The sequence below is a fragment of the Mastigoproctus giganteus genome, chromosome 10 (genome assembly GCF_048544385.1).
Source record: "Mastigoproctus giganteus isolate SK-2022 chromosome 10, ASM4854438v1, whole genome shotgun sequence".
Classification (NCBI taxonomy): domain Eukaryota; kingdom Metazoa; phylum Arthropoda; class Arachnida; order Uropygi; family Thelyphonidae; genus Mastigoproctus; species Mastigoproctus giganteus.
In genome coordinates, this window is record NC_143584.1 from 217404991 (window position 1) to 217432816 (window position 27826).

General features: G+C 38.2%; 1 protein-coding gene across 2 annotated transcripts in view; it reads left to right on the plus strand.

The window, feature by feature from the left end:
- Positions 1-27826, plus strand: part of LOC150079917 (MOB kinase activator 2-like) — a 262414-nt gene that overhangs the window by 95750 nt on the left and 138838 nt on the right. The window contains exon 1 of one of the 2 annotated variants that reach the window (XM_090382652.1): positions 18585-18977. The exons of the other annotated variant lie outside the window; for it this stretch is intronic. Within the exon in view, the coding sequence (XP_090238778.1) occupies positions 18928-18977 (50 nt within the window). The 5' untranslated portion in view covers positions 18585-18927. Of the gene's footprint in view, positions 1-18584; positions 18978-27826 lie in introns of those variants that run through there. 2 annotated transcript variants of the gene reach the window in all.

Below are 27826 nucleotides of genomic sequence, written 5' to 3' on the forward strand. Positions count from 1 at the left end.
ATTTTTGAACAATGGCATAGGGTGAAATATATCTACTATCAACGCAAGGTTGCCTGGATAATATATTCACTATATAATGAATATCCTTCCCTATGCCCTTGTTTAAAAATCGAAAAAGAGATAATTGGACAATGCGAAAAGGAAGTAGTGATAATTTCCTGCTTTATTCCTTTTCCGATTTTTAAACAAGGAGAATTTTTAAACATAGGGGAATATATCTGCTATCCCGCGAAGTTTACTGGGTATGTTCACTACATTCCGAATAACGTGAATAAAGTATAGAATCTTATGGTTATTTTGGTGGTGCCCTCCAACTTTTTAAAAATATACAAAAGATGCCAGGCCAATCAAAATGGTTGGACAGCACTGCGTTACAGCTCCTCTACCGGAGCTTTGATCACTTGTGATGGTACTGTAAGAAACTAACTTTTTTTTCCTTCATTGAACAAACACAAATTAGCTTTGGAACACGTGCAATTTTTAAGCACAGTATTACACCATGGAATTAATCTCCAACTCAATTTGATTAGTATTTGCACAGTTCCGATGTCATCGAGCGATAATTTTGGGACACAGTCTTGCGGGTTTAGACGGAAGTTTTAATCGGATTTTGATAGCAACCCCCCCCCCCCCGAAAAAAAAAACCCCGCTCCATTGGCGTGATTTAATACACCCTTGAGATGCAGCCCATTTAGGTTAATGGCATTTTTGCATTGGGTGGAGAGACAAGGAACAGACTGGTATCTGGCGATTGCTGTTATTTTGTCATATTCGGGTCTCTTAATTTGAACCTTTATGTTCAGTCATTCTAATCTATTCGTTAAAAAGAAAAACTCTTCTTCGAGCTGCCCTGTTCTCCTTTGCTTCGTTCATTTTTCTATAAAACAGAGGACCACACCTTTTTCCGTGATATTTTGTGTCAGATGTTGAATATACCCACCTCCTCTATACTTGAACAAAAACTAATGCCACACCTTTAGGCTTGGCTTTTCATTTTGATAAAAATTTATCAGTCGCATCGAATAGATTTTCCAGTTAACGTTGAAGCCTTATCAACATTAATACACTGCTTGACAAAATTAACAGAACGCGTAGAAAACGTGGTGTAACTCGTGCAGCTTGCGATGAAGCGGAACAATTTGATATGATGGTGTACCATAGAATAACGATGAAAAGGGAAGACAGCGAGAAACTTCGTGTAGGTATAAGGGACATTTATAGGGGTTTTATGAGAATTACCAAAAAGATCTCATTACAGAAGTCGATACAAGATGCTCGAAAATATAGTCACATGGCATCAGTATGGTATGGTATGGTATGATCCCCACCAACGGCTAAACAGGCCATAAAGATGAACCATGCTCGATATAAGGGTGGCAACAAATCCCATTCTTCCACTAGCGGAGACCTTCGCTCACCAAGTGACCGAGGAGTTGGCTGTCGGCTTGCAATGCGACGCCCGAGGCGTCCCACACATGTTCGATCGGATTTAAGTCTGATGATCATGCTGGCCACTGCAGTCATTGGCAATCTTCAGTTTCAAGATATTCCTCCACCACTTGAGCTCTGTATACAGTGGCATTAGCGTGCATCGCACGACAACGCCACTGCACAATCGTTCCCTTTTCAGTTGAAATGGATGAATTGAAGATAAAGAACTCGGGCATCTCAACCCATTTTGATATAAAATATTCGAACTAGAGATGGACCAATCTCAAAATATAATTCAGTAAAACATCGCTTTGACGGACTATATTTATAGTGGGGTAGGGTTTCTCCGCTAAATCTGATTGTCCTTAAACTCGAAAGAAGTACATAGTTGCAGAAGGCTTAGTTTTAAACTGAGCCGGTCTTTTCCGATATCTACTCATTTAATAGTTTTGATGCATACTTTCTTCTGGCTGTGGTTCATTTACCAGCAGATTGGATTTTCTAAAATAATTGTAGTTGAGTCAAATCGTTGTGGCCGAGTTGCCAAACTCGAGGATGCTGTAGCACATGTATTTGGGTCGGCTGTGGTTCTAGCTCACGTGACTGCTAGAGATGGTGCTGTTCGTGTGTGTGTGTTTTGTAAACTCCTGGGATCCTATTGGGATGTCTTGGAGTATAAACAGAAAATTCATTACTCTATTTTCCGAATCATAACACGCACACCTTCTAGAAGGCGAATTTGTGGGGGGGGGGATAAATATTTTATTGCATATATTTGAAACATAGATTCACGAGTGCTTACTAAACAAATTGCCAGCGTAAAACGAAGCTTTTACCTTTATCATTGCTACTGCAACACTCGTCATTACTGATGGGAAGGCATCCTGGAAGTTTTGACCATGCTCTCTAGTTACTGCTGAAGATAAAGACATCATTGCATGCACGTAATACACTTTCGGACCATAAGACAATAGTGGAATTTCAGGCAACATTTTTCCAGCAAAAAAAAAAAGTTCGTCTTATGGTCCATAAAATACGGTATTTTATTTATTTTAAAATACAACAGAACCTACGTGTATTTATTGCGTCTTCGCAATAGCTGGGAAGCCTAGTAATTGTTTGCATTTGGTATGATACCGCTGTCTCCAAGCTATGCAGCACAAATTTGTCTGCTCTGATAAAATGACATGTTACCATGGTAACCGAATTCGTAATTTTAATTTGGGTAAACATTTTCCCCAATTTTTTTTAATAGTTACTCCGTATTGAGTTGCATGTGGAAAAAACAATTCTCTGAAAAGCTGTTAAATGCAATGCGTGTTTTTTAAATTGTGGATTCGGACCCGTGCTCCCTCTCCCAACAGGAAAAACTCCTTAATAAATTCGTAATCTGGATGATCGAGAGATATTACCAAGCGGATAGAAAGTAGCTTAGCCACTGCTAAATTTAACTTAATAAGTTCCTTTGTGACAGTGCAGTAGGCCTCTGTGTCTGTATTAAGTAATAAGGAAAGATGACATATGATGATTAGATTCTGTGGAGTGCTGCTTAAACCTTTCAGGTCGAACATTGCTGGGCTGTCACTTCCCTGCAGCGTGGGTTCCTGGTTGTCTGGTGTCAGGTATGACGTGTACTTTGTAGCGAACAACGCGAGTTCTAATCTTTGAACATCGTTGTACCTGTAGTTCGCAGGAAGACGCTTCCGCTCTTAGTGACAGTGATAGCTAGCGACCTTGGCGTATCACCTTGACAGCACATAGCAAAGAGGACGAGCCTAGAACTCCCCGTTTCGCCCTGTTCGTCCACACGTAGTTGTTTGCCGATGCCGACCGTACATTGATCGATGTGGACATTCGAGCTGCTAGTTGTTATATAGGCTCCACCAAACTTTTTTTTGTTGATGTTGTCCGATATTTCTCTAAGTGAAGCCCCGTCTTCGGAATAAGAAACTGGAGCTTTGCCTGGTTAGTTGAGCTGTCAGTGGCTAAAAATAGCTAGAAGAATCCTTATATTGAGTAATATTTGCATGTTTGGTTATAAAAAAAAAAAGATAAAAAAAAACAAACTTCCATCTTTTCTCTAAATTGGTTACAAAAGTGAAATTTGTTTGGCTATTGCATTTTAAATAGTCTCTGACGAGGTCTCGTTTGTCTTTCCTCGTTAATTAAATGTTCTTGTTTCTACTCCAGCACGACCTAGGACAGAGGAGTTTACATCAATTACTTTGACAAGGAATACAATCACTAACCGCATTTAGCAGTCATGCGGGCTTGAACCACGGTCCATTTTAAAGCGCCTGACCTCTCGTCTATGCCCGGTTACTCTTATCTCAATCAGTAATTCTAATTGATATCTAAAGTGGTTTATCAGTTTCCAAATAACTTGCATCTGTATTTACGTAGTATGTATGCAAAACATTTATATTCATAGTAAACAAATTGTCATGCCACTCCCTGATATGTCAGATTTTCTGGAAGGAATGTATACCAAAAGAGCATTGGGAACACCTCCAGCCGCTACGAGTATCGCACTATCTCTGTATTAAGAGCTGAGACTGGTACTACAGCATTCACTAGATCAATGTTCCGCGCGAATAATCAGTAATTCTCTTAGATCAAGTAACTCTGTTAGATCACACTAGGTGTGGTCTAAAAGCGTTAGAAAGGAGAAATAGTGTCGAAGCCAGCTTACCGGAAGCGTATCCTGGATACTACTATAGTGAAAACGGGAGCAGACCATTTAACAACAAATGGCTGGAAACAGGTTGCTTAGTCCGATGATTCTCGTTTCTAACTGCGCCATGCGGAGGGCCTGGCGTACTCAAAATGATGCTCTGGAAACCCCGTTACACGAAAGGGGGGGTTGTACGGGCTGGTGACGACAGCATAATGGTTGGAGCATTTTTGGGTGGAATACTCTGGTGCATGTAGATCATCACCTCGCTGGAGACTCATACAGACCATCACTTTTTGGCTATGTACCCTATTTTATGGTGGCCGTCTTCCCTAACCCATAACATCATGGTATAGGCTCTAGAAGTCTATGCCGCGATGTATAAGTCAAAGAAGGTGCTGAAGGTTATACACAGGTATGGTAACGCATGCCAACCACACCGCATCTTGCAGTTGCCAGGTGTTCAATGATATTGAATCCCACTGCCGGAACAGTCCAGGTCTATTACAGCCCAATATTTAGGCTAAAGGTGTTGCGAACCAGGTACAATACTAGGTTGGTGTTCCTAATGTAGAGCTATCTCAGTGTACAAGTATAGTCAATCTCGTATATATTCGAGTAGTAAGAGAGAATTCAACAATACAAGCGGAAAAACATCGGACAAGAGGACGACCTAGGATTATGGTGGAAGGTGATGAAAGAAGATATGGGAGAATGTAATGTCATGTCATCTCTTAGTCAGCCATTTCCGTGATGTTTGACACCTCATCTTTTGAAGACCAAATATCTGTCAGTGCAGCTCTCATCTTGTGAGAAAAAGGGATAATGAGAAATTTGTCATGCTTATATAATATTTACTTTAAAAATGAAACATCTGTTTATATAAAAGAAAATGTTTTAATATATTGTAAAATTATATTAATATATTTGAGAAATAATTAATCAATATATTGCAGTAAAATGAATTAGAAGTTAAAGGCTTATAGTTTATTTTGCTGCAATTATTGATTGTTATTAAACTTCTCTCTGCCCCGCCTAAGAATATTTCGATCAGTAAAAATCTACACGTAAAATTTACGTTAAATTGATATAATATGATGCCATTAATGGTTTCTTCCATCTGAACATGGACAGGACGAGGTGAAATTGTGATCACATACTTAAACTATATTTCAGGAAGGAAATTGTTTTTAGTGTGATAATGTTATAAATTTAAGATCTTTTAAATGAATTATAGATTTTTCTCAAATTATAGTTTGAGAACCCTATACCAATATGGCCCAATATAATAATCTTGAATTATTATTCATAAATTTCTGAAAATATCCTTTAAACGTTTTCATTGTATGGAGTATGCCTGAATTTCAAACAAAAAGCCAGATTAATATCCTCCAGTAATGACTGGAAGGGTATATAATACAGTACAATGAATTTGTGCACAGGGGAAGACTTAACAGCCCTGTGGAGCACTGTGACAGATGCAGATAGTCCAGCTGGAAATTGACGGTTGTCCGTCCACAGCTGGAGGTGCTGAAGCTAGATACATGGTGACAAGTGTTGAATGAATCAGTCCACATAGTTTTGATGACGAGTCATCCGGAGAGCTTCCGGTGAGAAGCATATGGCGCCTATAAGCTGCATTGGTGGCAAATCGATGAAGGTCAGCATAGAGTCCTTGGATTTTCATACATCTGATTTGGTAGGAAACTGTCCGATGAGGCAACCCTGTTAGAATGTACAATTAAAGTTGGTGTTGATCTTAAACGTGCATGGGGGGGGGCGACACCAACATTTTGTCCCATATATTGGGCTCCGAATAATGCCGGTAGCCATTTTGCAGTGAAAACAAGCCTTCTGCCATCAACTAAGTTTGGTAACCCGTTAGTCCCGGTATTTGTGCTGTTGCTGTTTTTTGTGGGACAGGGGGAAATATTTAATTTGTGGGTGGCCCAGTATTCCGCGACATAAATGGCCTTCACGTTAATGTGGGTTCCGGATGCCCATATTTCAGCTCCGTACTGGATACCAGCACGGAGGAAGGCAGTTAATCTTTAAAATCATCATTTCTCTCTTTCAGTTCCTTTAAAATGAAATTCTTAAGCAAAGAACATCTAAATAATAATTTGTAAGTCGAGAGCCGACCAGGTTAAACTGTTTATACTTGGAACGCCTCTGACTTTCTGGTCGTCCCAGAGTATAAACAGAAAGTAGAAAATTTATTTATATCAAATGTAGGTTTTTCTCAATCATCTTTAAATGATGTCTTTTCATTTTTGGAAAAATATATCATTACAACAAATCCTAAATACAATCGTTAATCTTATTTATTTAGCAGTCACTGGCTTGAACTACACTCCACTCAAGGAGCGTGTGCTTTTGCACTCTTGTTGTGACACTCGGCTGCGTCAGGCCTGTTACTCAATCTGCACCACTACGACCACTTATAGATAGAATATTTTTTTATGGTTTGACTCTTGATGATTCTGTCCATATTGCTGACAAAATGAATAGGTATTTTGCATCTACATTCACGCATGAGCAGTTCTTTACAGAGGGGAGAATGCCAGAAGTTCATCAAAATCTAACAGTGAGCTAAATGGTTTGGGTTAACTGAGAGGAAAGTGGAGGAGGAATTGTTGAAACTTAAACTTAACATAAAAAAGGCGCCTGGGTTGGATGGGATCTATCCAATTATATTAAGAGAGGCAGCAGATGAGGTAATCAAACCCTTAGCCATAATTATGAGGGCATCTTTGGGTTCAGTAGAGGTCCCTATGGACTGGAGATGTGCGAACGTATCCCCAATTCACAAAGGGGATCAAAAGGTAACAAGAGTAATTACAGACCTGTTAGCTTAACTTATGGTCCAAGGAAAATAATGGAGTCACTGGTTAAAGAAGTAATGCAGGACCATCTAGATAGGAACGCAGTTCTACTGCAGTCGCAGCATGGATTTGTTAAGGGGAAATCTTGTCTGATTGGATGCTGTGATACAGTAACAAAGGAACCAGATGTAAAAAATAATTTTGATATCATATACTTGGATTTAAAGAAAGCGTTTGATACTGTTGCACACAGACTGCTGTACAAATTGGAGCAATATGACTTTAAGGGCATATTACTGCTCTGAATAAAGGGATGGTAAAGTGGAAGAAGACAGTGATAATTAATGTTCACTGCTCTTCATGGACTAATGTTATTAGTAAGCTATCCGCACTGAATCCTGTGTCTCCCAGGATTCAGTACTGATCCCATTTTTGTTTTCTATATTTCTTAATGATATTTGATGATATATCAGGCTTAATATCTAAGTTTAAAGTTAAAGGTTGGCAGAGTATTTAATGAGAGTAATCAGGGTAAGATGATTATCACTTCAACAAGATCTAAAAAAAAAAAAAAAAAAAAAAATTAGACAGGTGATCTGAGAAATGGCAGTTGAAGTTTAACATTGACAAATGCAAAGTTCTGCAAATGGGTAGTGTAATCTCAACTGTAAAGTACCAACTGTGTGGTGCTACACTCAGGGTAGTGGAAATGAAAAAGACCTGGGGGTAATTGTGCAGTCAGATATGAAGTTCTCTGAGCAGTGCAGACAGGCTGCCAGGATAACTCATGGGGTTTTGTCTATAATATACAGAAACTTTGCTAGCAGGAATGAGATGATTATCCCTTTGTACAAGGCCATGGTTAGACTGCATCTTGAATATTGTATACAGGTTTGGAGGCCTCACTTAAGGATGTAGAACTGCTACAGTGGGTGCAGAGAAGGGCAGCGAAATTGGTGAAGGGAACGAAAGGGTGGTCTTATCAGACTGGCTTCAGTCCTGCAAATTGCTGTGTGTACAGACTAGGCACCGGAGAGGTGATCTGATTGAGGTGTCTAAGGCTTTGAGTGGATTGAGCAAGCTCATGCTGATGAGATTCTTCCTCTTGCTCTGACTACACCCATGAGGAGGCATAAATTCAAAGGAAGGATGGTTTCAGGCTGGATGTGCGGAGGTTTTCCTTTAGCAACCGGGTGATTGATTGTTAGAATATCCATCCATCCATCCATCCATCCATCTGTTGTTGTGGTGGTGGGCAGGTTAAATAAATTCAAGGAAGACGTAAACACATTGTAGGTGTTGGACAGGTAATATTTACAAAATCATATTTGAGACTGAAATTCCTGCAAATGGAGACAAATAGATTTTGTCTCGGCGTCCCGAAACCTTTTCGGCACTCATGAACAAAGCACTGAAACCGGACGTGTTTTGTTGCCCTAATGTACATGCGTTAGCCCATTGTGAGAGAAAATTGACACTTTCATTTCTAAAAAGAAATTAAATTGTTCTTGTTCCTTGCATTTAAATTGAGCATTATTTTATTGAGCTGATTTGATTTGGTGCGTTATGGAGATGCTGAACAAACTGCACGCTGGGTTTATTAAGATCCTTAAAGTAAATCAGTGGGTATTCTTCTCGGGGTCCAGAGTTGCGACCCTCCCCTTGTTTTAAGTTTTTAATTTGACTGATACAGAATAAGTTTACTTCCTTGCGTAATTTTTCCAGATTAACATTGGTTCCTATATAGGAATGCATATCACAAGAAGTAATTTTATGCGGATCCGTCAGACAATTGCTGGAAAAAATCTCAACTAATATTCACCTAGTGCCAGGTTCGATCTAGATTTCAGCGCAGAAATGGAATTTGTTTAAACTTATGTGTAATAGAGAAAGTGATCTAATTAGGGTTCAGCCCAAGCAGAGTTTCGCCTCTATTCAGCCCTCATCTTATTAGTGTTGCGATGCATCAACATAATGAAGATCGCGAAACAGATTTTGTGCTGAGCGTAAAAAGTACACTACGCTCCCTAAAAAAAAAAACAAAAAAAAACTATTCATCGCAAACCATTCTCTAACATCCTGTCCACGGGTTTCTTGTTAACCCAGTGATAAACGTCCTTCAGCTTAAAGTGTGAAATTCTCTGAACAGGTCATCCTTAATATGTTTACTTCGACAGCGGATATTACGAAACACACCACTTCTTATTCTAAGAACTATTGAGCCATTATGTCTTTAAGAAAATGGATTGGATTGGTTTGGATTATTCAAACTGGGGAGGGAAAAATCGGTGCTGGTAGAAGTTAATTTGTTAAGGAGCGACAAATCGGGACGTGCCAGCACTTGAAATTGTCACGGATTACAATTTAATCGAAATGATGACGTTTAGTTTAACGTTTCTCTCATTTGGAATGGTGTTAGAATTCGTGCTTTATCCCATTGTACAGTATTTTCAAAATCATTGTCATTGTTAATCTTTTCTTAAATGTCATTGCATTCCTCACTTATTTCCAGTTGTTTTTTAATAATGAAGTGAATCACTACACGACTAAGTTAATTACTTTCTCTCTCTCTCTCTCTCTCTCTCTCTCTCTCTCTCTCTCTCTCTCTCTCTCACCCCCCCCCCCTTCTTTGGTTCTGAAAATCTTTACTATCTCGTTGTAAATTTGATACATATTAGTGTTTTTAATCTCGGACTTCATTGACACATGTTCTGACCATTTCTTTCCATTCCTCTTTACGGTAAGATTTCAATAGTTTAACCGTTAACTGTTTTGTCTCTCGAGTGGAAAAATCTTTGAGTTTGAATTGTATCGATCACGAGCAAAGCGTTTTTTTTTTTTTTTTTCTTCCCTCTCCTAACCGGTGCTACATTAAGTAGGAGGTGGGGGGGGATCCCACTCAAGCATAGATAGTAGAATGTTTCCACTGGAAATCCCAGTTTTTCATTACCTTCTTACATATGACCATCAATGTCAATAAATCAGTTCAGATCACATACTTTTTGCATAATAGCCCTAATCTGTTATACTCCTGGACACTCGAACCTCACACGAGAATTTTCCCACAAAGATTTTAGTAAGAACCTCCTTTAGCAACCACAATGTTATATATGCTTCTTTCTCAGGAAATCCAAATAGCTTGATGGGTCAGGAAGCAGGAAACTGCAACATCTGTACCTGTTCAGGGATACATATATTTCATCGTTATGTATTGAGCTGAAATTTTCTTTTGCAAAACAAGCAATATTAAAATTTCTGGCCATTGACTGGAACCTTGCGTGGCTTAATGTTAAGGTCGGATATCCATTTACAATCTCCAGGACCCAGATGTATTAAAATCTAAATATTGAACTCTTCCAACTGCCAGATGAAGGAAATATTACTCTTCATAGCACTAATTGAGTCTACTGCTCTTACAACGGTCATAAAGGGAGCACCAGCCTGAGAAGCAAGCATCTTTGTGCAGCCAAACTTAACAGGCTACACCAAATAGACAGGCTATTTACATATAACAGTGCAGTTAAGTTGATCAAACATTATTTCATAGACTGTCTGCGACATATGACCAATAAAGTCTACAGAATGAAATTGGCAGATACTTGATGACTTCAAAAAAGATACAACAAAATAAAAAAAAACAATAATAATAAAGAAAAAAAAATATTATTGAGCGAACTATAGAATCATTCAAGCATACCAATACAGCAATTTATGCTGGTATAGCAACGAAACTTTCAATATAAGGCATATTCCGTTGTCATGATTCATCTCCCTCTTCCACAAACAGTAATCGAAGATATTTGTAGAAAAAACTGCCAATTTAACAAGACGTGCTCTACCCTCAGCAAAACAAGCCTTGTTCAATTCAAAACATACTTCAGTGCAAACTACTGACGACGAAATGTTTGTTTTCACACATATCTCTAGTGTTCTTGCACTAGTATGTCATTTTAGGGAAGTTTGTTTGAAAATATTTACTTTATTAATTTTGTTTCTCTTGTCTGCACTGTTGTATTTTCTTGTCAATAAAATGAGCATTTATTTCCTTACAGTTGATTCACCATTTGTTAATGGTTTACATAGATCTGGATTGGAATCCTGTTGGAGACTGGGGGAATTCTTAAATGCTTCTTTATTCAGTCGATGGTGTAGCTAGCCATTCTCCTCCGTTTCAATTATTCTGAAGGATATATTTTTTTCTCTTTTGTCTTCAAAACATGCAGAACAGCCATTTAGCACTCACTCACTCGCTCATATTTGTACAACTATAATATGAGACAGAAAACTGATGTGCCAGTCAAACAACCATACTTCCACTCGCTACTCCCGATATATTTTTATAATCATCAGGTATTAATCAACATATCTATCCTAGTTTTCCATCATTCTTCCTCTGCATCTCATCACATCCTTCATCAATCCCTCACCTAGCAACACATCTTCAATCCAATTTCTCTTCCGCTTTCTTATTATTTCAGTCAAACATCTCTTCTCAAAACTTCATATCTCACTTTATAGACCAATCTTAATTTTTCCATCATCCTCTCTACCCACATTTCAAAACTTCCCAATCTTCTATTATCTTCCGTTCTCATTGTCCATGTCGCTGCTCCATAAAGTACTGCACTCCATACCGGACATAGTACCAGTCTTTTCCTTAAATTAATTTCCAATTTCCCGCACAATGTTCTTCGCTTCTGCAAGGCTTTTTAACCACTGCTATTCTTTTTTCTCTGTTGCTTTTTGCTTCTTCCACCACGAGGCTTCCCAAATACCTGTATTCGCTCACTTATTCCCTTCGATTGTCTCGTCTCTCTCCTGTTTCATATTTGATTCACGCTTTTCTCTTCCGCTCTCATAACCTTTATCTTCTCAATATTTGTTCTCATCGCAAGCCTGTCGTAACTTTCCTTTACCCTGTTGGCCAATTTCTTCCATCCTTTCTGGGAATCTTCCATCAGTGAAGTGTCAGACAAAGCTGGCACTTCGCTGACTGTTCCACCCCACACAATTCTCCCCCATTTATATTTCCTATATAAAACGCTTCTTTAACTATTTTTTGTATTCTGTACCTACCCGTGCAAAACACCTATAATAATAATTGATCAATCTTTTGCCTTTGTTGAACAACTTCTTGATGGGATGAATGACCAGTTTACCCGGTTTCCTTTGGGAACAGCAATCCGTGATTATTATTATTTTTTTAATTTCATAAAACTTTTTCCTTTAATGCCTAATCACAATTTTTAATAAAAGCCTTTACACTACCACAGATCCACTGAAAAATATGCGCCTCATCTGTCCATGAAAACCAAATTTATGAAACCATCAAATTAAACTACGACTCCTCTCGGAGATATCGCAGGCTGGGACTGAGTAAGTCTTCCGGATTCGATGTACCTTAGGGAGAACCGTACTCATACTTCTTAATATAATTTAGGATTGACTCTCGGTTTTCATGTCTAAAACAAAATTTGTTATCCGACACCAGATAAGGTTCTGACTTAAGAAACGTGACTGAGGAATAATAAATAAGCTTTTACTGTGAGCTATGGTTTAAAAGTCAGTAAGTTGTAGGGAGGAGGTATTCGAAATATTTTATGTTGCACAGCTGGAGACTAATGACATATACCAAGAGATATCTATTCTTCGTATCCTATAAATTGAACAAGGATAAAGCTCTGCTTTTTACTGGCTCGTGTAATAAGTGTAGTTTAACCGAATAGTGGTGGGAGTTCGGTTGCACGTTATCGGATTTAAACAAACTGCATCGTGTCTCGAATTCATCTTTTCAAAGTTCATCGCAAGTCAGCTGCACTATGCACCACTTCATGATCAAGCTGTCATTAGGTCAGCAAGATTGCGTTTAAGAATTCAGTGCCTCATTTTTTAAATTTCCATCACAGTACTTTCGCATGTACAGGTCTTGATAGTCTGTTGGTTTAAATAATATTCTTGTTGAAGTATATCAGAAAGTAATGACTAAGACGTTCTCTGGGACTGCTAAGGATTCTTTTAAGATTAGGCTGCTCGAATTTGAGTAGAAGTCGTTGGGCTTCTTTTGTCACTTAATACTGTCTTTGTTGAAGTACCAGCGATGATATTCATTAAAGTTGGCCTCGTCTCTAAATATACCTTCTTTTTTTTTTTTTTTTTTTTCCTAATTTAATGTACCCTCCCCCATCCTTTTCGGGTTTGTGAAAAATATTTTACTGCTCCTATTAACCTTTTTCTGTTGTAGCTTTGTCATCACTGTAAAGAAGAAATGATTAACATTTTTAAAAACAATGATATGCAAGCCATTTAAATTACAGATGAACAATTCTGCTTGAATAGTTAAAAATAGAACAAGCCTTTTATTTCTGATTGTGTCTAAATTTATCACTCATTTATTATAAATCAGTGCACCTTTTTCACACTGTAATGACAAACTTACTTAGAACAACTTTTATTTTCTAAGTTTTCTCCCACGAGGGCGAAAACTTAGAAAATAAAAGATCAATTTCTGAAGATAATCAACTGGTAGTTCGTGGTTCCAAACACGAATTATGGCTTCCTGAAGTTCACTAAGGGTCTTTGGTTTCTTTCTGGCAACTGCAGATTCCACACGATGCAAACAGTTTTCTATAGGATTCAGGACCGGACTGTTTCCTGGCCAGCTAAGAGTTGTAATGGACCGTTCTTCCAACCATTTTTGATGCGCAACAGTATCAAAAGCTTACCAGATATATTGATTTCAGGGGAATGTTTATTGATAGGAAGGGAAAAATAAGTCTGTTTCTTTATTTCCGATGTTAACTTTTTTTCGCTAGCAAATATCACACCACATCAGTTTGGTGTTGGTTTTGGCAAACATGGGAATTTGGCAGTATCGGTGTCGGAATTGATGAAAACGTCATGCTAGTGGAAACAGTGCTTTTGCATTATTAAATGACTCTAAGTGAGAAATGCTTTTAACAGAGTAAAATAAATAAAAATAATATATATATACAGGGTGGCCATAATTTAAGTATCCCTATTCAAAGCTCTCTGTAGCTCTAAGTAATAAGCGGAATGCCACCAAAATTAGTAAGTAAACTATTCAAGGCATGGTGTGAAGGATCCCGTGAGAAAAAAAAATAATAAAAAAGAAAAAAAATTCCAAAATCTGCTGATAAGGGATAATATGGCACTGTACAAGAGGAAAGACATGACAAAGTACCAACAAATAAATAACTAAGATAAACCTTAATAAAATTACAAATTTTTATTTGTGCTCTTTGCAAACAAGAAAGAAACTGAATTGCACTAAAGCTTTAAATCGGAACTAAAAAATAAGACACCTAAGAGAGCAGAAAATTTGCATAAATCTGAGTTAATTTAATTTTCCCAGCAGCAGAGCTATAAAGGCACAACGCGAACATCACAAGCGTATTCTGTAAGTTTACTGTTAATATTATTCCTCAACTGTAGCAAAGATTGATGCCTGGATGAGACAATTTTATGCAAGATGGGGCTCCTCTTCATATCACATGACCAATACAGCAGCTTCTCCGGCATCACTTTACTGCAGAAAGAGTCATTAGTCATTTGTTTCCCATTGCATGACCACCGCGTTCACCTGACCTTACACCGTGTGATTTTTGGCTCAGGGGGTCACCTCAAGGTCTATCGAGGAAGTGTCCTAACCTGGCTGTCTTAAAGGACAACGTAACGCAACATGTGCGGAACATTACTCCAGAGATGTTGCATTCCGCAGTGGAGCACACTGTGCATAGAATGCAATTTCTAGTCCAGAACAATGGTAATCACATCGAAAACCAACTCCGACATCATCGACCATCGGGGGGGTAAACTGTGAGTGAGTTTGGAGCTGTGAAACCATTTCCTCTGGCAGTTTAGTTCAGTTTCTTTCTGTTTTTTTGCAAAGAGCACAAATAAAAATTTGTAATTTCATTAAGGTTTTACTTAGTTATTTATTGGTATTTTGTCATGTCTTTCCTCTTGTACAGCGCCATATTATCCCCTATGGACAGATTTTGGAACAATTTGTTTTTCACAGGATCCTTCTCCCCATGCCTTGAATAGTTTATTTACTAATTTTGGTGGCATTCCGCTTTTTACTTAGAGCTACAGAGAGCTCTGAATAGGGATACTTAAATTATTGCCACACTGTATATAAAATTTAAATACACACACACACACTGGTGTTCAAAGAAAGTGCATCACCTAGGAATTTCACATTTCTAACCCTTTTTCCCGATGGTATTTTACATTAATGACTAGCATCACAAATAGAAATATAAACAAAAGATATTTATTAATAGTTAAGGCAAAGCTAAGTAATATTTGACAGGTGCTCTCAAAATATTCCAAAATGAGCATTTGCAACCTTTATACAACAGTTTTAGTAAACACGACAATTATGGCTGAAATGTTATCAGAAGCCCTCAGTTTCCTTCATTTTAAATGGAAAACAAAATAAAGTTCACCAGGTGCAAACTAATATTTAGTTGAACTGCCTCTGGCCCTGATGACAACAGCACACCCCGCGAGGCATTGACAAGATCAATTTCTGAAGGTAATCGAATGATAGTTCGTGGTTCCAAACACGAATTATGGTTTCCTGAAGTTCACGAAGGGTCTTTGGTTTCTTTCTGGCAACTGCAGATTCCACACGATGCAAACAGTTTTCTATAGGATTCAGGTCCGGGCTGTTTCCTGGCTAGCTAAGAGTTGTAATGGACCGTTCTTCCAACCATTTTTTCACCTGTAACAAATGTAAACGCATTACTGTCGAATCTCTAATGCAGAAATGAAGCTAAAGTAACTACAGAAGTGCCCTTACACTTTTCGCCCGATGGCAAGGAGCAGAGTCGTCCGGAAAGATGCAGTTACTTGGCAGGTTGAAATGGTCTCTAATGGTTGGCAGCAGTTTGTCTTCCAATATAGCCAGGTATCCATTGGCATTTACGGAACCTTTTATAAACTGCGGGCGACTTACTCCGCGATATGAAATGCACCCCCATATCATTTGGCTGGTATGGAATTTCACTGTAGACAACATACAGTCTGGATGGTATTATCGCGAATCGTTTGTCTCCCATCAGAGCCATGCAGGTTAAATTTTTTTTCATCCGAGAAAATAACCGACTTCCACTGCTCGGGGTCCATTTGACGTTCTCCTTACACCAAATTAATCGGGCCTTTTTCATTTTTTGTGTGAGAAAGGGCTTCTTCTTAGGACGACAGGCTACAAGTCCATTTTTGAAGAGGCGTCTTCTGACTGTTACTGCACTTGCTACCGCTCCTGTATGTTCTTTCCATTCTCTTTTCAGCTCAGACGAAGCTTTACGGCATAATCGCTTCAAAACGCAGTCCTGTTTTGGCGTAGAGACTCGTTTGCGTCCGGTTCCTTTTTTCCTATCAGCAGAACCAGTATTCTTGAGTTTGGAAAGAAATCTACTCGCTGTCGACTGATAACAGGACACTCTATAAGCAATATGACGGGAAGAACATCCTCACGTAAAGCAACAATCGCACTCTTTCTTCGTGGCGTCAACTGCATGTTGACGCCACGAAGAAACAACCTGACACAAGCAAGGAAAGGCGCCTCCGTAGCCAGGTGGGAAGGAGCAGCAGTGCATAGCACACGCTTCTTGATTAGACCGGGGTTCGAGCCCGTCACCACCAAATACGGAGCATGCGGAAAGGTTAGGGAATGACCACCGCACCGGAGCAATATGGCCTTAGTTGCTAATGCTCCTAAAAAAAAAAAACCAAATAACAATAACAAGCAAGGAATGACTGCAACTCTTGCAGAGCATGCTTATATAGCTGAAATAACAGCTGATGCAATATTACGTCATCACTTACGCGTGTCAATCTTATCTGATGCAATCTGTAAAAAATATTGGCATATACTTACGTTATTCGGACGACAATTACAATTTTAAGGAGTGATGCACTTTCTTTGAACACCAGTGTGTGTGTGTATGTATGACTTAACTTTGTGGGCTGACTCAAGGAAAAAACTACTTCATCTAGGATTGTACCTTAAGCCGGATCGTTTTAAAATAGTTCCATTGTACTTTTTATTATTATTTATTTATTTATTTATTTATTTTTTTTTTGATATTGTTTTAAATATTCTTTATCAGACATTGAACTCTTTAAATTTAGCATGTTTGGAGGCTTGCCACTATTATTAAATGTACAAGTTATCTGTTCGCAAGAAAGCAGATCTGGACCAGAAGAGTAAATATCTAACAGTGTATACACATTATACAACTTTGGAAGCCTGACACAGGACCAACTAAGTGGTAAAGCGCCCGCTTTGAAACGGTCTCTGTCCTTGCCTGCTAAAGCGAAGTTCCTTTTGAGCCGCTGATTAAGTCATTGTTCCTCCAAGGGCTTCATACTGAGCGCGTTAAACTGGAAATGTTTACTTTTGACAAAAGTAAACCTGAGACAACCCCGTGGTAGTATTCCCTCTCAAAAAAAGTTTGGAAGATTCTTGACTTTTAGGATCTCATTATTTGTCTTATACAGGATATATAAACTTTTCTCAAGTCTTTTACACAGCTCGTGATAATCGAGATATGAAGAGAGAAACGCTAGCAGTTTTCTCTTTCGTTAGCGCACCCTCGTATATTTGCATCTGCTGAAGTTGCCCTCGGTGGTTTGATAATTTTCACACATAACCGAACTCGAAATTCAAACCAGGCGACGTCATTGTTATATAAGTGTGTACATTTGAAATACGAGTGGGAATTCTTCGACTCATTGGTAAAAACGCGAATCCGGAAGTCATTGGAAGGTACATAGTCTTTGTACGAATGCGCACTTCACGTTGTTGTCTGATCACCGAGACCGATTTCTGTGTATCACTCCGCTTGCTGTTAGAAGATGTGCGAAGCCTCTTCAAGGTTGTCGGCTTCGATGTGATTAATGCGCTGTGCGAACAGCTGTTCGAAAGATGAGAAGTGGCGTGCTGTTTTGGTGCTCCTTACATCACCTCATTTCTCAAACACCCTCATTAGCATCTGTCGTAGTGGAATATTAGAAAAGTAGTAGGTTTTGCTATTGTTATTATGCACCTGGCGTAAACATAGATTGGTGTTTCGAAATTAGTTAAAATACTCTGCGAGTTAGGTAGACTTAGTTTTTCCAAATCGATATTTTTAGGGCTGGCGATTTTGTGCTCTTTTAACTATGGAAACATACATTATAACACATCTGGAGTGAAAATTAGATTAAAGAATAAATCTTTATTGTGAGGTAGACACAGATACCATGACCTTACGAAACCCTTCAGGTCACCAAGCCAGGGTTGAACAAGTGGCCGAGGTGGTAGTGCTACTTTGCTAGAAGTCTTATACACAATGTATATAAAAGTCACAATAAATTAAAATTACTGGGAAAATTGTATTAATAAAATATTAAATTAATTAAAATAGGGAAGAGAAAATATATTACCTTCCTTGCTTTATTTTTCTGCAGAGAAAATATTAGCTGAAAATGTTTTGCTTCTGAAATGCATTAAAGTGCAATTTAACTGTTGATTTCGAATTAATTTTTTTAAGAAGCTTTTCAGTAGAGGGCAGTAGTGTCGCTGGTAGCCATCGTGCGTTGCGGTGTGTGTAACGGTCGTCTGCAGATGTTTAACTGGTAAGGTAGAGGTTGCTGGGTGCAGGCAAGTAATCGAGTCCTGAACATTTTGTTCATTTGCTGCAATATATTTTGTGACAAGTTCAACCGATAGGGAGAACACGTTATCGAAGTTCAGGAGATAAGCTAGCATTCGATTTCAGACAGAGAAATCATTGTAATAATACCGCTATCAATGTCAGTATGTGCTAAGCTGTTTACTTGTGTAGATGTCAGTAGTTGGTGTTAAATCGCTATTTCTAGCGAACACTTTCTCTGTAATAACGGGGCTCATGCTGACAAATAGGATAACGGTATTTTTGGTTCGGTTTCTCCGTCAATACAGCGACACTGTCGACCAAACTTTGGATGCCTCCTAGTGTTAATATTGCCAGCATGTTTGTACTGAACTTGATGTGGTAAGTAACTATGGTAGGGTAAGTATCCCCTACTTAAGGTCCTAATTACTTTGTCAGTACGTTGCCAAGTGCTCGTCGAAAAACACTTCGCTGTTACTGCACCAAAATATCACCTACGGTGACAATTGACGTTTCTTTCATGGCCATTTTTATAGATTTCGCCATTGGCGTTATGCAATGCTGTCCCCCCCGTTTTTTCAGCCCGTTATTCAGTATCTTAGAACTGGAATACTTTAGGAATGAAACATACAGTGGATGATTTATTTTTAACCGATGTTTATCTTACGATTGCAGCATGAGATGCTGCAATCTTGTTTTAAACACATAACTGTTGTTTTTAATGCATGACATTGATGATGAAGCAGAGGTTTTTCTTATTTCTAACCTTCTCTCATGCATCCTGTATTACTAAAATACACAATTTAGTATAGAATTGAAGACATCCTTAATTTCTCCATGGTCCGGTATTTTGATCATATGTGAAAGGTAATGGTTAGTTTTTTCTTACATCTCTGACCCCTCCATCCTTATCAGTGGTTCTGTGCAATTCCAATTTAATTTTTCTTTCTGATTTGCAGTTAGATGTTCCGTTCATAATGCTTCATTTGTAATTCATTTCGCGAAATGAGTGGTATTGTAGTTACCCGCAGATGACAGTACAACCAGCTGTATATCAACGGACATCAACGAAAACTAGGTCAGTATTTCCACTGCACCTAATTCCAGTACGGTGCCACCCTATTTAATTGCCCCTGCAAAGAGTACGTGTGGCGTTTCCCCTACGTTTTGCGGTATCCAGACATGAGACATGGCAAACTGCTTTAGACTCAACTGTCCTCCAAATACTGCAGAAAGAGGATACTTTCTCGACTCCAGACCTTTTTCTCTCTCTCCCCAGCCACTTCGTCGTGGAACCTTAGCAAATTACTTGTGTTTTTTTAACTTATTTATTCGAGATAATGGTGGTACGTACCTTCATTAGTGATTTGCTGCATATGTGGGGTGCTTTTCCGATTCATAATTTCACAGTTCATTACGAGTTTGTTCTGGTATTCAGACCAGGAATCATATGGTTCTCACAATGGTACTTATTGGTATGATTGCAAAAATACCTGGTCTACACTTCTCTTAAAATTGTTGCCATTTAATACTGATGATATAAAAGTATTTACTTGTATTTAGTTCTTTATTGCTTCAGGTATGCAGCAGTTTTTAGATACGTAGCGAAATTCTTCACACCCACATGCCGGGGTTGCACGTACACAAATTATTAGAATAAAATTTAAAACTGGTGATATGTGATCAGTTATGTCAGTATAAAATGGTAAACCTGAGTTAGAATAATAATAATAAAATAAATGTTTAGAGAATTCATGCAAGATATTTCGCAGCATGCAAAATGTCATCGTTAGAAATTTCTTCTTGTAATTATTGTCCATTAAAAAGCAGTCAGCATCAAGATTCTGTACTTTTTGTTTTTTTTCAGTATCTGTGTTGGCAAGAACCCTTCGACTAGATGTAGTAATATCTCTGATTGAAGAGTTGGAGAAGAATCCCAGTTCTACTGATTTCAGAAATTGGGTGATGAGCTGAATCCATTTTGACTATAGTTATAGGTCTTGCTCGTAACAATTAGATTTATGTGTTGTGTATTTTAAGGCCTTTTTTCTTTGCATTGCTTTAATAAGGCAACATTAGCTGATGGATCCTGGTGAGCCAACAGAGGTCCGTATTCAGATTAAATAGCATTAGATGGTAAATGCTGCAGCAAACATCCAGATTTCAGTTGAGTAGAAGACTACGAGCTGAATGAATTTATGTGCAATCGGAATATAATGAACAGTAACTCAACGAATATAACTCAACGAAAGAATGTTAGTTTTGGTTAACGATTCCTGATACCAAAATGAATTTTTGGCTGATCAAGGAGGTATCTGCCATCCTTGCAGGGATGGCAGATACCTCCTTGTGCACCTATTTAAAAATCGGAAAATGAACGAACCAGGAAATTATCATTGCTTCCCATTTCACAGTTACCTACAAACATTGTAGGGTAGGAAATATATCCTCCCCCATTGAAAAGCAAAAATCGCACAGTGCGTAAAGAAATCCATGATAATTTCCTGTTTCATTCGCTTTTTCGACTTTATCTCCTATTCCCGCAAAATTACACGGGTGGCATAATCACTGTTCGGAGCAGTTCATTCAGATAATGGAAGAGATTTTGACTACTATTTGGTAAAAATGTGAACTTTGGGATTTTATCAAGGTCAGCTCCTAGGATCTAAATCTTATGTAAAAGTCCAGATTTCGGACTTTTACATGACATATACATATTTTATTGATGCTTAAGTCCCTCACATGTAGTAGATGTTGCTTGTCTTACCATTAATTAAGGTTATACATCTTAACGTACAGCACCGAAAGGTATGAATGGAAGTGAAGTTTATATGATTAATAGTTGGAATTAGTGTGCCTTGGTGGGGAATTGCAAAAGGTTACGCGGCTGTGCTTTTAGCGACTATGTCATAAGGCTAACTTCTGATGGTTACTAGTCAGAATATAAATTAGAAAGGAATGCCGAGATCATTAACTATTTGATGTTAAAGCCAGAGATACTAGATTGAAGTCACTTGAAGATTTGATACAGCTTTCGAAATGACATCCTCTGCAAAGCAGAGGATGTCATTTCTGTTAACAGTAAAAGGGACCAGCCCCAGCCATAAATCGTAACTCAGAGGTTATTTTTCCTTGGGGAAATCTAGTTCTTATTTGCTTAGTAAAAACTTTTTCTCTTACTTGATGGCGTCTCGTCTGTTAGAAGAGATATGGTATATGTTTCGTTGGGTATTAAAAAAGTTTCATAAAGGTAGAGGAGAGATATTTACACCGTCAAAACCGTTGGAATATGAAGATGAACAGCAAGTCCTCTTTCTGATGAAAGGAGTTAAGAACTCAACGAAAGAATGTTAGTTTTGGTTAACGATTCCTGATACCATATTGAATTTTTGGCTGATCATAAAATAGGATCTGGGTTGTCAGAATTGGGAATAAACTTTTTTCCTTAAGTGTTTTTTTTTTTTTTGTTTGTTTGGTTTTTAAATCCAAAATCATGGATATGTTTTAAAGATAGTTTTATATTTTCAAATTTTTGTACACTGATATTTTGCAGAAACAAGAAGCAATAGCCGATTCTTAATCAGAATACAGAATAAAGATAAGTAGGGGTGGGGGAAACTAGTGGAATGGATTAAGGTTATTTTTCAGTTGAAGTATTGATCTCCACACGATGAGTTTTCTAATATTCATATTTTAAAATTAATTGCGTAGGAGCATCGGGTGGGTGATGCCTTTGGACTAACATCGTGCAATTTTCAAGCACCAGCAAGGTACAAACACTGCTGTCAAATTACCGCCTGTTATTATTTTGTGGTTACGGAAGCCAACAATCTCTGTTGACACAGAGTAAAAATCATCGTCATGCAGACATGGCGAACAAAATATCCGTAACGACGCCCTGAGAGCTTTAATAGTATGATTTATAAAATTAAACTATTATACCACGTTGAAGGGATGAGGGCATATCAGGCTTAATGTTTAAGTTGGCAGCGTGGTTAATGACAGTAATCAGTGCATACTATTGCAACAAGAGATAGAAAAATTATGCAGATGGGCTGACAAGTGCCAGTTGCAGTTTTAACATTGACAAATGCAAGGCATTGTACATAGGCAGCAGTAATCTCAGAATAACATACCAGCTATTTTGGTACCACACTCAAGGTAGTAATGGAGAAAGAAAGACCTGGGGATAATTATGCAGTCAGATATGAAATTCTCTGACAGTGCAGACAGGCTGCCAGGTGAGCCCTTGGGATTTTTTCAGTGATATACAGGAATTTTTCTAGTAGATTTAGGAGGTGATTATCCAGTTGTATGTGGCAATGATTAGGTCACTTCTTGAACACTGCATACAGATCAGGAAGGCTCATTTTAAGAAGGATGTGGATCTGTTGGAACAGATACAGAGAAGAACAAAATTAGTCAGGAGAATAAAAGGGTGCTCTTACCAGGAAAGGCTACAGTTATGAAATTTCCAGCGTCTGGAGACTACGCACCTACGAGATCTGATTGAGGCGTTTAAGGCTTTCAATGGATTGAGTAAGCTAAACGCTGATGGCATCCTTTCTCTTGCTGAGCCAACATCCACATGGGGAGGGATTGGTGCATGATACATATGTGAAATTTTGCTTTCAGCCAACGGATAATTGATTGTTAAAGCAAATTTCCATCTGGTGTTGTGGAAGTAGTTTGGGTAAATTTAAGGATGAATTAAGAAAATTATTAGAGGAGTCGGACAGGTGATGTGGGGGATGGGTTTTTTTTTTTTTTTTATGATGCTTGCTTCCTTGCATCATTTGCCACAACTTATACAGCAACCAGTAATGCCGAAAGGTGCCTAACTGCCACTTGCATACGAGCTAAAATTAAAAATAAAACTAAGTAAAAATAATAATAAAATCAGAAATAAATAGATCAGGATAAATAAACCTAGACACCCAGAGAATTACAACAGAAAAGGCTTCTTAAACCCCCACTATATTTAATCCACTGGCGAATGCAGGCACCATTAAAGAATAAAATTTAGGGAACCATCGTGACCATGTCTTTATTCAAAGAGGCATCGGCCCTGTGGAAATGCACAAATTTCTCTCACACAAGTCATTATTAGTGTAATTTGAGTAAACAAATTAAAAAACACTTGCATATTATGGCATCAAACTCTTTCGAATTTGTACACCTTTTCAGCACATTAGCTCCCCCGAAGTAAGAAAATTTTTTAAACTTAAATTTAAAAAAAAAATAAAATTAAGGAAAATTTCCATCTTTTCTCGACAAAATTCGAAAAATAATAACAATAAATAAGAAAATCGAATTTGTTTCCTAGCAGTCATCTGTTTCATTTTGACTGGTGGTTGTCATAAAACTAGTGACTGAGAATCATGAACGTGGTAGTACCAAATCGATTTTTGCCTATTGCTTTTTTATGCCATTGGCCTTGAACGGCAGGCAAATAAAGCGCACTACGCTACCACTGACGAGACTAGTCGAGTAAAGAAGAGAAGGTTTCATATGGAAAAAATAGTCCTTAGTCATTTTGATTATCCGCTATCAATTGTATCAACATATAACTACATACTGCCTTTAATGTCTTGTACCTTTATATGTAGTCGTTTAATAATTTTAATTACTGAAGCATTGTAATTTAATAATTAACGGTACTTCTCATTTGGGGTTGGTGGAGGAGCGCATGAATATGGTCTTGTTTAGAAAACCCGAGAAAAATCAAACCTAGAATTCGCAGCAAGTGGGAATATCCTGTTTATTTTCGTTGTCCAGTATTTTGAATTCATGGTTGTTGCTATAACAGTTGTAAAATAGATTAGCCTGTGTTTGGCTTGATAGTCGAGGTGTCTGTTTAATGAGTTGATAATTCAGTAACTGCCACTTTGGATTCGAAGTACAGTACTCTTTACACAGCTGTTTCTTATGCGTATTCAAAGCAAGCCGATGACAGATTCCCAATTAAATTACGAGGGGCATTAGTGTTTGAAAAGTTTTTGGTCTGAGTATGAAAAGTTCATTTGAGAAGTCTTGTAATATGCTACTTTTCAGCATAGTCCCCTTTGGAGTCAGTGTTGCCACCTATGCTGCAATGCGTTGATTCCATCTGCGAAGAAAGTTTTCTCTTGAGCTGACAGGAAGGTACCCACTGCAGCAATGACGTCAATGTCAGTTGATAAAATGGATGCTAGCCAGTTTTTTTTTTTTTTTTTTTTTTAATTAGGAAATAAGTGCAAGTCTGTGCTAGATCTGGTGAATATTGGAAAATCTGATGCGGTCCAAGGATTTTAAAAGCAGAATCATGTAGTCCAACCATAGCAATGACAGAATTTTGAGCAGGCGCGTTGTCTTGGTGGAACAAGACTTCTTTGCTGAGTTTTTATTGGCGTTTGTTTTTGATGTTTTCACGCAAACACCTCACAAAGTCTGACTAGCAACATTTCGTTATCATCCCAAAAACATTGACGCCATCACATTGCCAGCAGAAGGAATCCACTTGGCTCGTCTTTCGAGGGAAAGAAGAGCTGTGTTCCACTGTTTGGATTGTCCTTTATCGCTGCCTGAAAGTAATGGACCCACATTTATTCCATGTTCACGAACACTGCAAGGAAATTTTTTAGTTCTGCTTGAACATGATTCCGATGTTCGCATGACTTTACAACTATTGTTCTTTTCTTATATGTTGTCAACACCGTAGCCGAGTGGGCAGGAGCGGGAGTGCAGTAGCACACGCTCTTTGAGTAGACCGGGGTTCAAGCCCCTGACTGCTGAATACGGTCGATCTGCCAACCCGCACTGGACCAGCGTGGCAGATTATGGTCCATTTCCCTCAGCATGAATTGTTGAGGAGGCTTCCATCCTGCAATGGGTTGATAATGGCTGCACTTTACTTTTTTTTTTTTTTTTTTTTTAATATAGACGTTCAGATGATGATCAACACCAGATCATTCACACTGTAAACTTCTGAACTAATGGACTGTGCGGGTCTTCCACAGCGTGCGTCATCTTCCATGCTCTTCCTCTTTTAATTTCTGCCTCCCATTTCTTAACCACAGAATCGTAAAGGGAATCCTCTCCCAGTGTGTTGCAACAATTTCCTGATGAATTGCCTTTGTCGTTTTTCCCAAATATTAGTTGACTTTACGGTGACTCATTTTGTCCATCTTCCTTTATTCACACACTTTGACCTCAGGACCTGTAATTAAAAAAAAAAAAAAAAAGACTATTGAAACTGCATGAAACTTGGTGTGTTACTGTTTGAAGCAAAGTTTACTGTTTCACATTATACATTAAATACAAAATTTTAAAGCCATACTACTACCCTTTCATATTCAGGCCACGAACTTTTCAAACTCCCCTCGTATTGTTTGATTAAATATAACGCTTATAGGACCATGAATTTGTTAATAATTGCTCATTAATAAAAAAAATTAGTCATTACTTGACAGTTATATCATCCTGTCACTTATTCTGTAGCCCTCAAACTACATTTTAACTTAAAAGTATGATTTTAATAGCTGCCTAAAGTCCATTTTTCAGTCATCGATAATAGAGGTCTCTCGAGAAATGAACCCTTATATTAATGATATCACAAATGAATCTCACTATGACAGACTTCATTTAATTTTTAAAGTTCTAACAGGAAAATAAGAGCTTCCTTGAAAAGATGAACTACAACTTTTCGAAACATTATTCCCAACCATCAACGTTAAAAAATAAATAAATAAACACGTGTTTTTTTTTTTTTTTTTTTTTTTTAAGAATTATTCCAGGAAATTTTCTAGAATATTTAAAATCTAGAATTTAGGGAACCTCCTATATACAGTGGCGGACAAAAAAAGCTGCATTACCTTAAAAAAAGTAACATTTGTAGTGAAACGTATAAGATATTGTTTGATTACAGTCCTTTTGTTTGTTTGTCGCAAAGCAAAGGTTGCAATAGAAGCGTTAGATAACGCTTCTATTGAATCATCAGCTGTTTCGATAAATACGGCGTTGGAAGGGTATACACGCTCTTTAGTATCCTGTTTGGCGGAGGTGTAAGCATGGCTCCATATGTTCAGTTGACACCAAGAGAGAAAAAAAAAAAAAAAAAGTTTAGCTGTGGCTCTGTCCCAGGAAGGGCTTTCTACGTGTGCTATCGCTGATAAAATAGGCTGCCACCAGTCAACAGCATCCCGGGTGCTGAAATTAAAGCGTGAAACCGGTGATGTGAAGAGAAGACCTGGATCAGGCCGTAAGAGAGTGACTATGCCTTCACAAGATCGATATTTGAAACGGCTATGCCTTCGTAATCGCCACGCTAGTTCTCCTGATCTAAAACTGGACTTTGAGATGGCCTCTGGTGTTGAAACAAGGGCACGAACTATCCAAAGACTGCTTTCGGAATGTAGTCTGCAGGCCTATCGGCCCAAGAAGAAACCTTTTGTTGACCCAGCAAATGAGGAAGAAGCGACTTACTAGGGCTAAAACGCATGTTTCATGGACAAAAGAGCAATGGGACACCGTCATCTTTTCTGACTAATCGAAATTCAACCTGCATGTGAACATCTTTTTGTAAAGACTGCTCCTAGAACGTCAGTTCGATTCCGCCTTGTATCTCTGTGAAGAACAGTATCACTACAAATAGGCCAGATATGTGTGTGTGACGTAGGTTTTTGTGTATTATGTGTGTTCTGCTGTTGTGTCTGGCCACTTGGCTACCCCCAGAATCATCAATCACCTGCAGAGATGATTCTGAGTACTCGTCCACACCACGGGAAGGTGGGCCAGTCCCATAGTGCTCGTACTGTCTCAATTCGAGACTCTGACCCACCTGATGTTGCCAAAAGGTGAGCCAGATTCCTCTGGGGGCCAACTCCAGAGGAGAAATTAAAATAATAATAAGGAAGAAAGAATGAGTTCCCGTGGTGTTAAAATAATAATAAATAATAAAAATTCAACCTGAATAGCACCGACTGTAAAGTTCCCCGCCAGTCAGATGGTCTGGGGTTGCATAACAAGCAAAGGGGTTGGGCGATTGAGTTTATTAACAGAATGGTGAATGCAGAAACCGACACTGCTATCTTGGAGTGCCTAAAACCCGTTATTAGGGATCACCACACACACGTCCAAAACTGCATTTTTCAGCAGGATTCAGCACCTTGCCATACAGCAAAATTGGTAAGTTTTAGTTTTATGCTATTTAGATTTAATGACGAGTTTGTCTTTTTGTCTCACAAGGCTTA